At 28.7% G+C, this 15,513-nt stretch overlaps 4 protein-coding genes across 6 annotated transcripts in view; 2 read left to right on the top strand and 2 right to left on the bottom strand.

Moving 5' to 3' along the window:
* Positions 1–376: 376 nt before the first annotated feature.
* LOC149885534 (meiosis expressed gene 1 protein homolog) lies at positions 377–2,189 on the bottom strand. The gene is made up of 4 exons (XM_090092219.1): positions 1,933–2,189; positions 1,647–1,763; positions 861–928; positions 377–598 (listed from the first exon to the last, which is right to left on the bottom strand). The coding sequence occupies exons 2-4, from the start codon at positions 1,747–1,749 to the stop codon at positions 470–472; spliced, it is 300 nt and encodes a 99-aa protein (XP_089948345.1). The 5' UTR covers positions 1,750–1,763; positions 1,933–2,189; the 3' UTR covers positions 377–469.
* Positions 494–7,273, top strand: LOC145184171 (palmitoyltransferase ZDHHC4-like). Of its 3 annotated transcripts, XM_090092216.1 has the most exons (6): positions 494–611; positions 2,718–2,839; positions 3,273–3,355; positions 4,450–4,742; positions 4,880–5,124; positions 6,584–7,273. In XM_090092216.1, exons 2-6 carry the CDS (start codon positions 2,741–2,743, stop codon positions 6,902–6,904), a joined length of 1,041 nt encoding a protein of 346 aa, XP_089948342.1. In that variant the 5' UTR covers positions 494–611; positions 2,718–2,740; the 3' UTR covers positions 6,905–7,273. The 3 variants fall into 3 exon arrangements, with proteins under 3 accessions (XP_089948342.1, XP_089948343.1, XP_089948344.1); XM_090092217.1 differs by lacking the exon at positions 2,718–2,839 and having other exon boundaries at positions 499–611; XM_090092218.1 differs by lacking the exon at positions 494–611 and having other exon boundaries at positions 4,656–4,742.
* Positions 7,274–8,686: 1,413 nt separating this feature from the next.
* On the top strand, positions 8,687–9,948 carry LOC145184172 (GTP-binding protein Di-Ras2-like). Its single transcript, XM_080059787.2, has one exon. The coding sequence runs from the start codon at positions 8,929–8,931 to the stop codon at positions 9,592–9,594; it is 666 nt and encodes a 221-aa protein (XP_079915913.2). The 5' UTR covers positions 8,687–8,928; the 3' UTR covers positions 9,595–9,948.
* A 2,604-nt stretch (positions 9,949–12,552) lies between these two features.
* LOC149885533 (uncharacterized) overlaps positions 12,553–15,513 on the bottom strand; it is a 5,661-nt gene continuing 2,700 nt past the window's right edge. The window contains exons 4-7 of the mRNA XM_090094003.1: positions 14,062–14,254; positions 13,797–13,815; positions 13,609–13,647; positions 12,553–13,289 (exon numbers count right to left, since the gene is read on the bottom strand). Of these exons, the coding sequence (XP_089950129.1) occupies positions 13,062–13,289; positions 13,609–13,647; positions 13,797–13,815; positions 14,062–14,254 (479 nt within the window). The 3' untranslated portion in view covers positions 12,553–13,061. The remainder of the gene's footprint in view (positions 13,290–13,608; positions 13,648–13,796; positions 13,816–14,061; positions 14,255–15,513) is intronic.

The following is a 15,513-nucleotide window of genomic DNA, read 5'->3' as shown; positions in this document are numbered from 1 at the left end:
GTTATTTTTTTTTTTACGAAAAGGTTATAAAAAACTTTTGTTTCATCAACCTTCTCTGGATATTTTCATAATACCCTCTGTGTTTGTTAAGCAAGCATCGAACAATCTTAATGCTCCTTAAAAATAACATTTTTTAAAATAACTTTATCTCTAAGTAACTGTAGATTTTTTTTCTGTGCAATGAAAATTTTGCTAAAGCAAAAACAAGGATACTTGGTTGTAAGTAGGCAGATTAGATGCTTTCATTTAAACAAGTACTTGTATTATTGGACAATCTTAAGTTTAAAAAATTTTAAATTTTGGTTATTTTATCAAAGTAGGAAATTTTTTAAAACTTTGTTGTTTATGTTTTGTTACAGAAAATAGAACTGTAAGATGAAGTTAAGAATCTTTGTTGTGAGCCTACATATATTTATAATTTTAAAAAAACCTAACGGATTCCCCTACGAACGTAAAAGTGGGTGTATGGTTAGTATGCATACAACTTTGTCCTGTTAACGTCTTTCTCGGTACACTCTCGACTCTTGTTGTAGTAATAAAAAGTGCCATCTCGTCTCTCCAATTTTTTTACATAACCGCTTTGAGGCCATCGATCTATCTAAATAAAAAAGGTAATTTTTTTTTTTTTATTTGTTAAACTTATGTCACGTATTTTTCCCTTAACCTGCTTTTACAACCAATCAAAATTGATAATTGTGATATATTCAGCACAAATGTTTCAGAGGATGAAAATCATCTTCTTAAACTAATGTGCTTAACATATCACAAACGCAATCTCTTAGTTGATATGATGAATCATATCATCCTGCTATCATGAATCATATTATCATGTACACTACTAATCTCAATATATCACAAACCTCGATATCTTTATTAATATGCTGGTATTCCTTAGCATCTCTATATCCAGCTACTTGAAATCGATACGCTAAAATGATTATTTTTAACTATATTCTCATTGGATACGCTAAAATGATTATTTTAAACTATATTCTCATTGGATAAAAAAAATATCACTATCATTTAAGAAAAAAACAGATTTTATACAATTAGTTGTCTAGGTAACCGGTAATTGTTACCTGTTACCTAGACAACTGTTGTAAAAATGTTGTTATCTTATGAAATCATCTTAAAATTCGACAAATTCGACAAAATTTGTACAATTAGTTATCTCGGTAACAGGTAACAATAACATGCTTCATAATATTATAAAATTTTTTAAAAAATGAATGTAAATTCATTAATACAATATTGATATTATCATTCATCAATTAAAATGAGTAAAATATATCTTAACATCATTGTCATACCTGATTTGTATCTAGGATTTTTTCAGTTTTGTAAGGACTGTTTCTATAGACACGGTTATATTAATTGGTATAAATTTTTTATGATTGTTACACTGTCCAACAAAATTTCCAATATAGTAACCAACAAACTATAGCAATGAATTCAATTTATATTATAAAAACTTTTTTTTCATACTTAGTATATTATTCGAAGTATGACATGCATTAGTTGCTACACAATAGGGTAAATAGCTCTCCTGATGATATATATATATATATATATATATATATATATATATATATATATATATATATATATATATATATATATATATATGTATACAGATTAGCAAATACCTTCTTCGACTTGATCATTCCACTGTTTTGGTCTAAGTATGGATTTTGGTTGGGGGGCAGTTGAGAATTCATAATTGCTTCTGTGTATCTCTGAACTTGTCATAACTCCTACGTGGCCTTTTTAAAAAACAAGAAAACAAAATTCTGAACTTAAAAAATAACTTTGAAAATATTCTCTAAATATGAACCATGACTAAAAATATTGAAGCTGTTCATGTAATAACTAACCTACTTACAGAGAATAGTAGTAAAAAATAAAAAATAAAAAACGTTTATAAATGCTTACGATTTAACTTTATGTCAAATATTACAATTCAGTTTTAGTATTTTGAATAATTTCGTTGTTAAAAGCAACCAAACGTTTCTCTTCGTTTGTTTGCGCTGTTGTGTTATGTTAAAATTAGAGTTCTGTTTTAAATGTACGAATCGGTTATTGCTTTACTTTAAATTTTAAAAACAAACTTTAAGTTTGTTTGTGAGGAACTCATTGCAGTTATACACTGTCAATTTTCCTGAAATTAAAAAAAGGCTCATTAATTATAAAATAACGCGTAAGTATATAAAGCGACGGATATGTTTAAAAAGTCCGTTTATGCAAACGTGCCTCAGGAAGTAAATTATAGCTATACTGAAAACAATTAGCATCCAAGATAATTTTCAAAAAAATGCATTTTACGAAATACGTTCGTAAAATACTGTCTTTCGTTCGAACTAGAGTTAAACTAAAGCTATGTGTTTTTTCCCATAGTAAATTTTAATTATATTCCCCTGAGCAAGAATTAGGCTCAGCATTCATTAAGACAAAGACAAGTACATTAAATTTGACAAGTACAATAAGTGCTATCTAAAATTTTGCTTTTTAAGATCTTAATTTGTTAATGATCTGTCAATAGAATTTAAGACAGATCATTAACAATTTAATGATCTGTCAATAGAATTTCAGACAGATCATTAACAACAGACAGATCATTAACAATTTAAGATCTTAAATTGTTAATGATCTGTCAATCTAGATATTTTTCATAGTATTTTTACATTTTTTTTATATGTAAATTTTTTTGTTTTGCTCAGCTAAATAAACAATTTGGTTCATAATGATAAATGTTATCTGGGCACTTGCTATCTACAGCCTGTTGTTTTTTTGCTCTTTGGTTTTGGCATGGTTGCTATTTAGAAATGCCACTTTAAATAAGGTGCAAAGTATATAATTCTTTTCTTTACATATACCATACAAACATAGATTTTTAAAAATATATACATCTAAATGTGCGTCATTTTAAAAATTTATGTAATCAATCTCTTTTTTATGACAAATCAACTGTAAAGATAACTTCTGGTGCTAAGAGAGAAGAATTGCGCACTTATGTTATTAATAAGGGCATTATTTTCAGCACTACAACTGATACTGGTTGTATATATAATCAAACAGTGCAGCTAAATTTTATAGTTTAGAAATCTTTATACTATGTAAAGTCTTAAATTAAATATACATACTAAATAGATTAAACATGTGTAACATATATTATGCAATTACATTAGTAGTATTATTTACTTCTTGCTTAAAAATATAAAATATGAAATGGTATGAGCGTGTGACTAGTGTAATTCTTTTTTCTTTTTCTTTAGTTTTTCTCCATGAAATTTAGTAATGTTGATGCTTTCTTCCCAAGCTGGATTAAGTTAATTTTTAAATATCTACTTTATCAGAGGTAAACATCTTCTTTTATTATTATTATTATTATTATTATTATTATTATTATTATTATTATTATTATTATTATTATTATTATTATTATTATTATTATTATTATTATTACTATCATTATCATTATTATTTGCATTTTATTTTGCATAAGAATAAATTTAAATACTTTTGATTTTGATATCATTCATCTGTGATCACAACCATTTTAAAATAAAAAGTGTTAAAATCCTGGTCATCATGCAGTAAATTATCAGGCGTTTTTAAGTCATTCAAACCATCTATTACTAAAGGAAATATTAGCAAATACAATTATTAAAAGTAAATTTAATCATTAATAGTAATCATTTTGATTTACATTTAGAATTTAAATAGTTATAAATTCAAGACCATATAGATTTAACCATAGGAAGTTAAAAGATTACTAATGTTAAAAAGACATGTTCACTTGGAAAACCTTTTTGATTGGATTATTGCTGTGTAAAAATTTTTCTCATAACTCGAAAACTGAAAGAGATTTCTTTACAAATCAAAATTGAAATTTTATTTTTTAACAAAACTCAGAATATTTTTGCCCTTTAAATTTTTCCCACTATTTTTCTTTAACATATTAATGGTTGTAAAAGGTTTATATAACTTCATGTGCATAAAAGTAATTAGTTCTGTAATTTATATAATAATGATAATAATAATAATAATAATAATAATAATAATAATAATAATAATAATAATAATAATAATAATAATAATAATAATAATAATAATAATAATAATAATAATAATAATAATAATAATAATAATAATAATAGTAATAATAATAATAATAATAATAATAATAATAATAATAATAATAATAATAATAATAATAATAATAATAATAATAATAATAATAATGTTTATGTAAAGTATTATAAAAAAATATCAGCTTGAAAATTGCAAATTTATTAATTTCTACTTATGATAGCAAAAAAATTATATGAATAAAGTTTAGAAAATGTGTTAATTTTATAGTAATATTGTTGCCATATAATATGTAGTTATAAATACGTTGTAATTATGCAGTATATTGTATATTAATATTAATGTTTTAATGCATTTTAGAAATCCTATATTCCCAGTTTTTTATGTTTTTTTGTTAACTTTGGGGATTGTGATTTACACTTTCACTGCCTTCCCATATGTTTCTGAGTCTTATTTCGGATTCTCTCCATATGCGTTTTTGGGAATAAACTTGTTTTTTTACTTGAAATGTTGTTACACAAATCCTGGAGTCATCACTCACAAAAAAAAAGCATCTTTTGTTGCAGCTTTTCCCTACGACGGTGTCATGTATAAGAAAGATAACATTTGTAAGACGTGCCTTATTATCAAGCCAGCAAGGTCAAAACATTGTGGTAATTTTTTTAATATAATTTTTTTTCCTTTGCAGATTTATTTCTTTTGAAATCTTTCAAGTCAATAATCAGATGATCATTTTAACCTCTGTGATGTTTATCATCTTTTTAATGTTTTTCTATATTGGTTATTCCAGGTATCTGCAATCATTGCGTGGCAAGATTTGACCATCATTGCGTTTGGATAAATTGTTGTATAGGTCAACATAACTATTGCTACTTTTTTTTGTTTTTACTGACACTTGTGCTGATGTGCGGTGTTTCTACTTTAATTGTTGCTGCTGTGTTTGTTAGTATAATTGACAAGAGGAATTTGCATCAGTCAACTTACTCAGATAGATATGGTAATATCATTCAACCTAGTTTTGAAGCAATTTGCAGTGTAAGTCTTTCATCTCATAAAACAAATTGCATCCATTAATGTGACATACTTCAAAGTTTAAAATTTTTGTTCATTAAAATCATTTCTTGTTCATGATGGTAAGATTATCACTTTTGCACAGTAGTGGTCAGGGAATGAGCACATTTACATTATGAAATTTCCAACTCTTTTAATTTTGTTGAATTTTTAACAAAAAGTTCGTTTGATATCGATTATATAATCCACTGTAGCTGTTTAGTTTTGTAATGAAATATTTTTATAATCGGATAGTTTTCCCCCCAGTTTTCAATCAAAACGTTATTTCAATTGCAAATTTGGTAGAACACGTCATAAAGCGTCATCGGTACAAGCACTATAAATCTCAATAATCAGAAAAAGGATATTGTGACGCATTTTTTAAATTGAAATCATCGAGAAAAAAAAAGCTTGTAAACAAGAATTATTTTTATCACATGGAGACGTAAATCGACCATATCAAAAAAAAAAAGCTCTTTCAAAAAAAAAACAAAAAACAAGTCAAGTTGCAGATCGTCTCATTGTCCTTGGAGCGAGAAAAAATCTCTTCGTTTCATCGACTGAAATTCGAGGTTAATCGATTGGATAAGAATTTCATTCGTACAAAACCTGATTGGTACAAACATTCGTACAAAACCTGATTGTACGTAGTCGTACAATCAGGAGACGATTGAATGAAGCAAATTTGCTTGGTGGTGTAGATCAACGAAAGCCACTTTTGTCAAACAAGAGCTTGAAAGCCTTGAATTCGCAAAACTACATCGATCGAAACCAATGTCGTTTTGGAAAAATATTCTGTCAAAATTTTCTTAGGTCCTGACGGCAAAGTTCATTCGTCCACCGAGGCAACAGTTGCAGATCTTAAAATCCAAAGATATTTTAGAAGATCACGTTGAACCATTTGCAAACAAAAATAAGCCGTTAAAATGGACATTTACGCGCGATGACAGCCCCAAGCATGCTTCACGTTTAGTAAAAAAAATGGCTTGACAATCATTCCATCGACGTTTTGAAATATACCATTATTATTGCTGTTGAGAACATTTGTTTTGTGGCTCAAGAAAATTATGATTTCGAATAAAAAAAAGAAATCTGACAACCAATGCTATTTTTTTGTTGTTGTTGTGAAAAGAGAATTTTATATGGTATTTGAGTTCGTAATGGAATTTTCACACATAGAAAAAAATTAAACAAAAATCGTTGAAAGCTCTATGAAAACCTTGTTAAATTGATTATGACTTACGTGCTTATTCCCTGACCACCACTGCAGGTGTATTCACAATTAACTTGCTGTTAATTTATTTATTATTAATGTTAATTTATGTTGTTTAAATTAGAGTTATCTTCAAGAGCATAAATTTTCGCTTAAGTTTAGCGTGATACTTTCTACTCAACTTTAGTGATTATAATTTGATGTTATTTACATTTTGTCTTTTTTTTTTAGTTTTTGATCGGAGAATACACCTTGATGGCATTTTTATTGATTTATTTATTGTTTTTGTATATCGCTCTGACATTCTTTTTTCTCTTTCATTTGTTTATGGTGGTTACCAATCGAACAACAAATGAGATTTTTAAGAGGAAACCAAATGAAGTTGTACAATTAAATACATTTAACAACCGGAAAAGAAACAAAGGGAAAAATAAAATAGTTTCTGATAATTTAAAGTCACAAAACCAAGGTTCTTTAAATTATAACGGGTTTTTTTTTGGCGTTTATAGCAAAGGAGTTACCAGAAATATTTTGGAATTAATTTATGGATGAATCCTCTAATTCAATGACGTAGGTGGACAAAAGAAATTTTAGAGAAGAAACCTTGCCTACCATTGAGTGCCAACATAATCCCCGTTACGTTTATCTACTGTATGAATTGGCTGACTTCTGCATCAGCTTACTTAAATCATCAAGATTTGAAGCTGCTGCAAGACCAATATCTGCTCATCTGATATCTGCTCATCTGATATCTGCTTATCTGATATCTGTGTGTTAAAAACAACCGCTAAATTCCTTGTTTTAAACATTCACATATTCTCGTTTTTTTTTTTAAAATGTACGTTTTTTTAATACGTAATTTTTCTAAAAATTTTTCATTACGATCAAACTATATAAAGCTTAATAAAGTTAATATTGTCATGTTTTTACGTCGTCCTTGCAAAAAAAGTATCGCGTAAAATTCGCGAGTATCGCGTTCTGAATTTAACGTAAAAAATCAACTATGTATGAAATTAGTAAATAATCAAAATTCTGTAGTTCTTTAACCACCTGCAATTGCCCCGATAATGAAATAATTTTTGCTTCACCTCAAGTCAGGGTTTTATTCGTCTTAAGCTCATTTATTGAATTATCACGCTGGAAAAATTCCGTTCAATGACTCAATTGTCGGACACAATTTATACAAGAATGCCTAAACATGTTGGTCCTTTTTTTTTTTATCGGATAAAACTAGTTTTTCTACACAAAGAGGTGCAATACAACTCACGCCTTCACGGAACCCCCATCGCGTTTAACTATTGTCGTTAAACTTTAAGACTTTAAATTTTCGTTCGACCGTTTTCTGCGTGTTTTTACCATAAACAAGAATTTACAGTGCAATTACAACGTATGCGAAAGACGTTTTAATTGCGAACCACAGAAATTAACTTACCATCAGTTTGGTGTTAAAGAATTAGCATGCAATCACGAACTGACTGTTTTCCGAATTCCTTTCTTTCGTTCTCTCCGGTGCTTAACCGATCTCATAAGGTTAGAAATATCATTCTAAGCATGGGAATTTTGGCCTTCGAAATCGACGAAACTAAACGAAATTCGTGTTTCAATTTCGGATCGAAATTGAGAACGAAATTTCGATTTTTTGGATTGTTTAATTTCGCGAAAAAATTTCGTATAATTTCGGGTCATTGAAAGTAACGAAATTGACACGAAATTAAACATAAGTTTTAATTTCGAAATTCGTGAATTTGTAATGTTTAAAAATTTCGTCTTTCGAAATTCAATATAAATTTCGATACGAAATTGAAACACGAATTTCGTTTAATTTCGTCGATTTCGAAGGCCGAAATTCCCATGCTTATATCATTCTATACATTACACTTTGTAACAGTCCCATTTTGAAGAAAAAATGTAACAGCTATATATATATATATATTTACAAAAAGAAGTAAAACTTTGAGGCTTTTCTTTTAAAAAATAGCCAGAAATCAATAAGCCAGATTAATTTGGGAAAATTCTACGTAAAGTTGGAGCAGGAAAACGATCAAATCGTAGTGTTTTTTTTTTTTTACGTTGCTGTTGACAAAACGCGATTTTGATATTACGGTGTTTTTGTTTGAAGAAACAACTCGACTTAAGTCTTTGTTACAATCTAAGCACCATTAATGGGTTTCTTTAATTCGTGTTAGAGACTTATAAAAATGGAGTATGCATCTGACTATAAAGATAATTTAAAGACAACTTAATTCCGATACGATCGCACTCTTCACACCCCCCTGTAATTAAAAAAAAGAAGTTTATTAGAAAAGAATAGGATGACGTCATTGTCCAATATTTTTTCGTGTCGATTGTAATAAGATGACAAATTACTGAAAAATAAATGCAATGTGACGAAAACATGTTTTCAAAAACCGCATTCGACAAGAACAACTCGGTTGGACTTTTTTGCACAATTTAAAGATTGCATTTAAAATCAGTGGTCTGCCTTTCTTTGGAAACGGGCTTCGCAGTGTAAAGCAACACTTATATTTATCAGAGCCAAAAATATTTTTGATATGCATTTTAATTAAAATTTCAAAATGAAGTTGCTGCTTTCATCATCGAAAAATAAAAAACATTTGGGAAACGAAGACAACTCACCTAACTACAAGATTGCTTTGTTCGGCGATGAGAAAGTTGGGAAATCGAGTATTCTTAGGCAGCTTCAAACTAAATCTTTTTCAAGTGAATACGAACCGACTATCAGTGAAGTTTATGACGTAACATTAATGTCTAAAGATGGCGTACGCAGAAAAATTACATTTTTTGATACGGCTGGTTCAGTGGAGTTTCCACCAATGACTAGGCTTACGATGACTAAATGTGATGCTAACGTAGTTGTCTATTCCGTAACTTCCAAAAAATCGTTAGAGGTCGCCAACAGAAGATTGACCGAAATTGCAAACATAAAAGGAAAAGGTTCCGTGTGCTTACTCATTGGTAATAAATGCGATGTCGCTGAGAATGCAAGAGAGGTTTCTTTTGAATCTGGTTTAAGGTGTGCCGTAAATAACAGATGTGCATACATAGAAGTTTCAGCATTATCAAGTGTTAACTTAATCGATGCAATTGATATAGTTATAAAAAAGCTAGTTGATTTGCAAAGAATTCAAAAAGTTCCAGTATCGCGCTCAAAAAGCGATATTCATAAAGCTAATGTAGTTGATAAGTCAACCAGCAGAAGACGATCGTTGAGCGTAAGTTAACGTTAGATTTATAAGCAAAGCTTTCTACTTCTTGGTCGGAAAACAATGGATAAGTGTCAGTTCTTCCTCTCCCCAACATTTGTCGGTTTTTTCCGCACGTGCCGCCCGATAAAAGGCGTTGCGGTGTTTGAAGGAAAAAGAAGAAGAAATTAGATGATAGTAAGAGAATGCTCATCTGTTTAAAATTTATTTATCGAATTTACTTTTTTCATTTCTCTTATTCAGAGATTATATTTCAATGTTAATTCCTAAAAGACCCAGAAGTCATGGTAACAAGGTGGGTTATTAAAGTAATGTTAAAAAAAATAAAATCTTTTCCTTTCAACGGAAACAAATGCATCACAAAAAAAATCATTTTGCTAACAGTTTTTAGTTCGTATTGGTGACTTTTTACATCCATGGATGATTGTTATACTGATAAGCTTCAACTTAAATCGGCGTTTGAATACGAGGAAGTTCAAGGATCAAAAATTGCAGATAAGAAAAAGTTTCTCTAAGATTAAAAACTGCCGTTCGATTCGTTTTTTTTTCTCTAAGATTAAAAACTGCCGTTCGATTCGTTTTTTTTTCTCTAAGATTAAAAACTGCCGTTCGATTCGTTTTTTTTTTCTCTAAAGGTGAGTTTCCACTCATCCGTTTTAGCTACGAGAAAGGGAAAGGGATGGGAAAATTAATCACGTTACCATGCGTAATGATTCATTTTTTTAAATTAAATTACAAACTGCGCATACTCACGTGATTAATTTTCTCATCCCTTTCCCTTTCCCGTAGCTAAAACGGATGAGTGGAAACTCGCCTTAAGATTAAAAACTGCCGTTCGATTCGTTTTTTTTTTCTCTAAGATTAAAAACTGCCGTTCGATTCGTTTTTTTTTCTCTAAGATTTAAAAACTGCCGTTCGATTAATAACAAATGTATTTAAAAATCCAAGATTATTCATTGTTTCAAACTTGGATCTTTGTCTAGACATTTGACGGACAATGTGCATAGCTTTGTTTTATTATTCAGACAACATCAGTAAAGATTTATTGTTAACTTTCTCTGTAAATAGAAGATTCTTTCATTACCATAATTAGAAAATAAACTCTTGGTACTTCGCATAATTATGAAGTTAAAATCTACAAAAATACGATTAGTTTATACAAAAATCAATCAAGTAATCGACAAAGTAAAAACTTTTTTACTTTCATAAAATAATAAAGTGAGATGAACATTTCAGGGGGGGTTTAATATACATTAAACTCATTACGTTACAAGTTGATGCACCCCAAAATTCACACGATCAGAAAATATAGAAATAAAAGAAGGGCATGTGTCAAAACGGGTGTATGTGGGCGTTTTATTGGGTGTTTATTTCTTATCACTAGGAATTAGTCAACATAGGAAATATCCAAAACTTTTGTTTACAGTAAAAAAAAAAAGTTGAAAAAATAAAGCTTTAAAAATACAAAAATTTTGAATTTCAAGTTATCAATTTTTCGGAAAATAGACCTTATTATTAGAATTAAGAGTGATTGTAGTTATTAAATACAAGTACTTGAGGGAAATAATTAGTCTATTAAATACTTAGAAGTTTATTTTATGACCGTGTGAGTTTGTATTCAAAATGTGGTTTCATTTTAGTGAAACCTTCTTCTTGGGTATTGATTACTTTCTTCGAACTTAGCATCAGTTTATAATTTCTTGGTACTTTATTGATGGGAAAAAGCCAGTTTTCAATGCTACTTAGGTCTTGCACCAAACAGTTGTATTCAATGCTTCTTAGTCCTTGCACCAGACAATTGCTTTTTCTAACAATTGATTTTTATTTGTGGACTTTACTGCTTTTTAAACCTATTCGCCCATTACCCAGACAGCTATGTTCAGTTTCTTAATGGACGACAAAGAAAAAAATTTTAGAGCACTAGTCTATAAATTTTTCATTTTTTTTCAATGTTTTCAAAAAACCCACATAACGTTGTTTTTTGTGGTTCGTTGAAGTGTCCTGCAAAATGTAAGTTAGTAGCGCATGTCAAAAAATGTGGTAAACTTCAACATTCTAGCAAAAGAACACTTGCGAACCTTAAAAAACCATACCTAGCAGGTAGCACCCCACTTAGGGGTATCTTTTAAAGCCAATTTAAAAAAGAATTAGAAAAAAGTTCTAGTCCCTCTTACTTTTGCGTAGTTTTGGGTTTCAAACGTAGTCATGCTTTGTTTACACAGTTCAAATTCATAGTTTTATTTGAGCTCAGCTTTAAATAAACCTTGTAAGCTGTATTTTCATAAAAAAAGAGGAATGCAAAATATTAACTGAGTTTTCCGTTTTAACAACAGGAAGATGTTTTGTGATAAAATCAACCAATAATAATAATGATATTAATATTAAATAGTTCTATATTTACGTTTCAAGATTAATTGAAGGATAACATTTGCAAGGTAAAAAGCGAAGAAAAAAGTTTCCAAAGCGAATTATGAATTTTCGCGTGCTCGATTTTATTCATGTACAAAAGTTTTTGCAAAGATAGAAGTTTAAACAAGTTACTTTCATAGCGTGCATGAAATATTGACATGTTCATTTTCATACATGATTACAAAAATTAAAATTTATGCGACCATCAATCTGAGTTTGGTTTTGAGGTAATATGGAGCTCCTTGCGATCAATCATGGTTAAGAACGTCTGTGATGGGAGAGGGGGAGGGGGGGGGGGGGGGAACTGTCAAACACCCAATAGCTAAACATCTATTCCAAACATTTGGATACTGTGAGCATTCCAACTAACCAGTGATTTGAAATCAAAACAATAACTGGTGTAAGGGTCATTCCATACTTCATGTATGTATGCATGTAGGTATGGATGTCTGTATGAACAAAAAAATAGTTTACTTTTACTGGACATCAGATGTTTTTTTGGTTGATAACCAAAAACTTTTAATTTTTAATATTTTAAGGAATTTTAAAATTAAAGCCAATATTAACTAAGAACAAAATGAATTTGTTTTGAGTTAAAAAACTAAATGTAAAAACTCTGAAATATTAATTTCAGACACTTGCTTTTATAATAGCTGTATTAAAAGTTACAATGCCTTTTTTTAAACAGATGTACGCGAATAATATACTCTGATGCATTTTGTATATTAATAAAAACGTCAAGAAAATACAACAAAAAATATTTAAGATATCAAGCTAACTTCATATCATCATCTTCATATCATCATCTTCATATCATGATCTTTTGAATTCTTTTGTGACTCTTGTTAATGTACTTCAATCTCATCTTTTCGAATTAAAAAACAAAAGAGATTATAAGGAAATTTAGATTTTATTTAAATGAATCAACCATATTTATGAATTAAATATTTAGTAAAACAAAGTTTTTATTTTCTCCTTCTGAGATTAAAAAAATTAAAAACATTCTGTGATCATTTACGTTGCTTTGTTATCGAGAGAAACATCGAAAAAAAAAACATCGAGTTCAGCGATAATTTTTAGGTGACGATGTTTGTTTCTTGTTCAATCTCAAAGTATTCTGGATCCTGGATTTTTTTTGAACTCCCAATCTCTGCTTCCATTGCAGAAGACAGCGAGTGGAGGGATTGGGGTTTGATACCTTGGGTAGAGGTCCTTTTTAATGTACCATATTCACCCTGGTCAGCTTCTTTTAAAATTAAAGTTGCGTAAATATTGGTGTCTTGTCTCTCATTTTCTTTTTGGGCCTAAATTAAATTTTTTCCATTTTGAAATTCAATGATTAAAACCTTAAGTTAATAATAAAAATATTAAATTAACAATGATATTGACAAATATCGAAAAAAAAACTAATTCTGTTTTACATTTACTACAACTACTGTTTTATTTGAAACTTTTTTTTTGCTTTGTTTAAATTAGGAAAAAGAAGATAAAAAAAAAAAAAAAAAAAAGGAAAAAAAAAAAGGAAAAAAAAAGAAAGAAAAAAGGAAGAAAAAGATAAACAGAAATATACGAAAGAAAGGTTTCACGTGAAACTAAAGAATTGTTAACAAAAAATACATTTACATCGTTTTCGTGATCAACGTCTTCAACTCTGTTTGTCACCTTAAAGAGGTATAGCAGCATTAATTTTGCTGAACCATAACAACCGTATATTTTTCATGCCTTTAAACTAATAATTACCCCCTTTGACACCCAGAGTAATATTTTATACTTAAAACAAAGTAAAAACCAACAAGAAAGTAAAATGTTACCTGACGCGCCATTTCCTTCCTATTTAAAAAAAGTAAAATGCCGCTAAAATTTATTGTTTGAATTTGCATGTATTTATGTATGTATGTATGTATGTATGTATGTATGTATGTATGTATGTATGTATGTATGTATGTATGTATGTATGTATGTATGTATGTATGTATGTATGTATGTATGTATGTATGTATGTATGTATGTATGTATGTATGTATGTATGTATGTATGTATGTATGTATCTAAATTTAAAGTAGTTATTAACGTCACCTTCTCTTCTTGTAAATGAGGACGCCACCTGCAGTAAATATTATTAACATACAAGACAACACACTAGCTACCGCAATTGTTTTGACAGGCAGTGATGAAGATAATTCTTTTGCGTTAAGCAGTATCTCTTCTTTCCTAGAAGTATTATTGAAGTACTCCGAATATTCATCACTTGTTATAAAAGGATAGTTGGCTAAAATATAAACCAATATTATTACCATTTTTTTTAACTGTTCGTCGATATTTAAAAGGTAGATCGTTAATTTCTCATTTTTACATTCATTAAATATTGTGAATTTTATGAAATTATTCTCTCATAATCAAAACCTTGTTTTTTTCACGTTTCGCTTTTCTAAAAAAATGTTGAATATAAAGCATTTTTCCTTTTTAACAAATTATCTGGTTAAAATGTATTTGCTAAAAACAATATAAAAATAAAATCCGTTAAACTTTGCCATTTATTGTAAGTTCAATTGAAATTTTCGCTTGTTAACAACAAACAGACGGTACCGAAAATTTTACTATTACACGATAAGTTACTCATAATTCCAGTATTTCTAGAGTTATACTTATCTTTTAGCATTTTGAGCTCTGTTTAAAAAATTTCGTGAATTGAAATACTTTTATAAAATGAGATCGAAATAAGAGAATCAACAGAAGTGAACGTTAAGATGTTACACCAATCAAATTTCAGATGCGGAATGTAAAATTACTTAAAAACTCAAGCTGCGCTACTCACGCAAATTTTCTTGAACTCCAGGAAAAAAAAAAAAAACGCTGCTAAAATTGTTAAACAATTCTATCATTATTTAAAAAAAAAAGAAAAAAAAAAAGGGGTGGGTAAATAAGAATTTATGATTTTCTTTTTAAATCATGAAGATGTCGTAACAATCGTGAAGATGCGTCATATTTTTTATAACCACGAAAAAATGTCGCAGCACGAAAATTTTTTACTTCTTCATGAAGTTTGTTAAGAGGTTTTATAAAAATTGACGCTTGAACTTTGAAAATGAAAACCTTATTTAAAAAAAAGAAGAAAATAAAATACCAAAGCGATCAGATGACCGAAAAGCAAACTCACAAACAACGTTTGCATACAAATCAACAAGTAAATTATTATGGATGATAAACCGAAATTTTTTATGTTGTTTTATTTGCATATACGAAATTCATATATATGCTTTTTCATTAGATTTTCTAAAACAAATATCATATAAACATAAAATAAATTTCGGAGTAAGGCTAACTCCAAATAACTATTACAATAAGTTAAGAAATGATAGAAAGAGGAAAAACTTCCTCAGTCAGATTTAATCTCATGAACTAAATACTTTATATTATAACTTATAATATGATAAATACACTCTATAGATATTATTGCAATTACAGTACACATAGAAGGACTTTTTAAAACTGCTAGATTGTAATGCCTGTTTATAAAAACCAAGCAAA

Source organism: Hydra viridissima, unplaced genomic scaffold (assembly GCF_058129835.1).
Source record: "Hydra viridissima isolate aposymbiotic clone 2 unplaced genomic scaffold, HvirCarnegie_v1 scaffold_7, whole genome shotgun sequence".
NCBI lineage: Eukaryota > Metazoa > Cnidaria > Hydrozoa > Anthoathecata > Hydridae > Hydra > Hydra viridissima.
This window is presented reverse-complemented; position numbering and strand designations above follow the sequence as displayed.

Bases quoted from the DNA above. Each gene is read 5' to 3' on its own strand.
- LOC145184171 (XM_090092216.1), top strand. From the start codon at position 2,741: ATGATAAATGTTATCTGGGCACTTGCTATCTACAGCCTGTTGTTTTTT. The intron at 2,840-3,272 runs GTGCAAAGTATA...CTTTTTCTTTAG, and splicing joins GAAATGCCACTTTAAATAAG to TTTTTCTCCATGAAATTTAG. The intron at 4,743-4,879 runs GTAATTTTTTTA...TGGTTATTCCAG, and splicing joins AGCAAGGTCAAAACATTGTG to GTATCTGCAATCATTGCGTG.
- LOC145184172 (XM_080059787.2), top strand. From the start codon at position 8,929: ATGAAGTTGCTGCTTTCATCATCGAAAAATAAAAAACATTTGGGAAAC.
- LOC149885534 (XM_090092219.1), bottom strand. From the start codon at position 1,749: ATGACAAGTTCAGAGATACACAGAAGCAATTATGAATTCTCAACTGCC. The intron at 929-1,646 runs GTATTTGCTAAT...TAATCATTTTAG, and splicing joins GAATGATCAAGTCGAAGAAG to CGTATCGATTTCAAGTAGCT. The intron at 599-860 runs GTTTGTGATATA...TTTTTTATTTAG, and splicing joins ATATTAATAAAGATATCGAG to ATAGATCGATGGCCTCAAAG.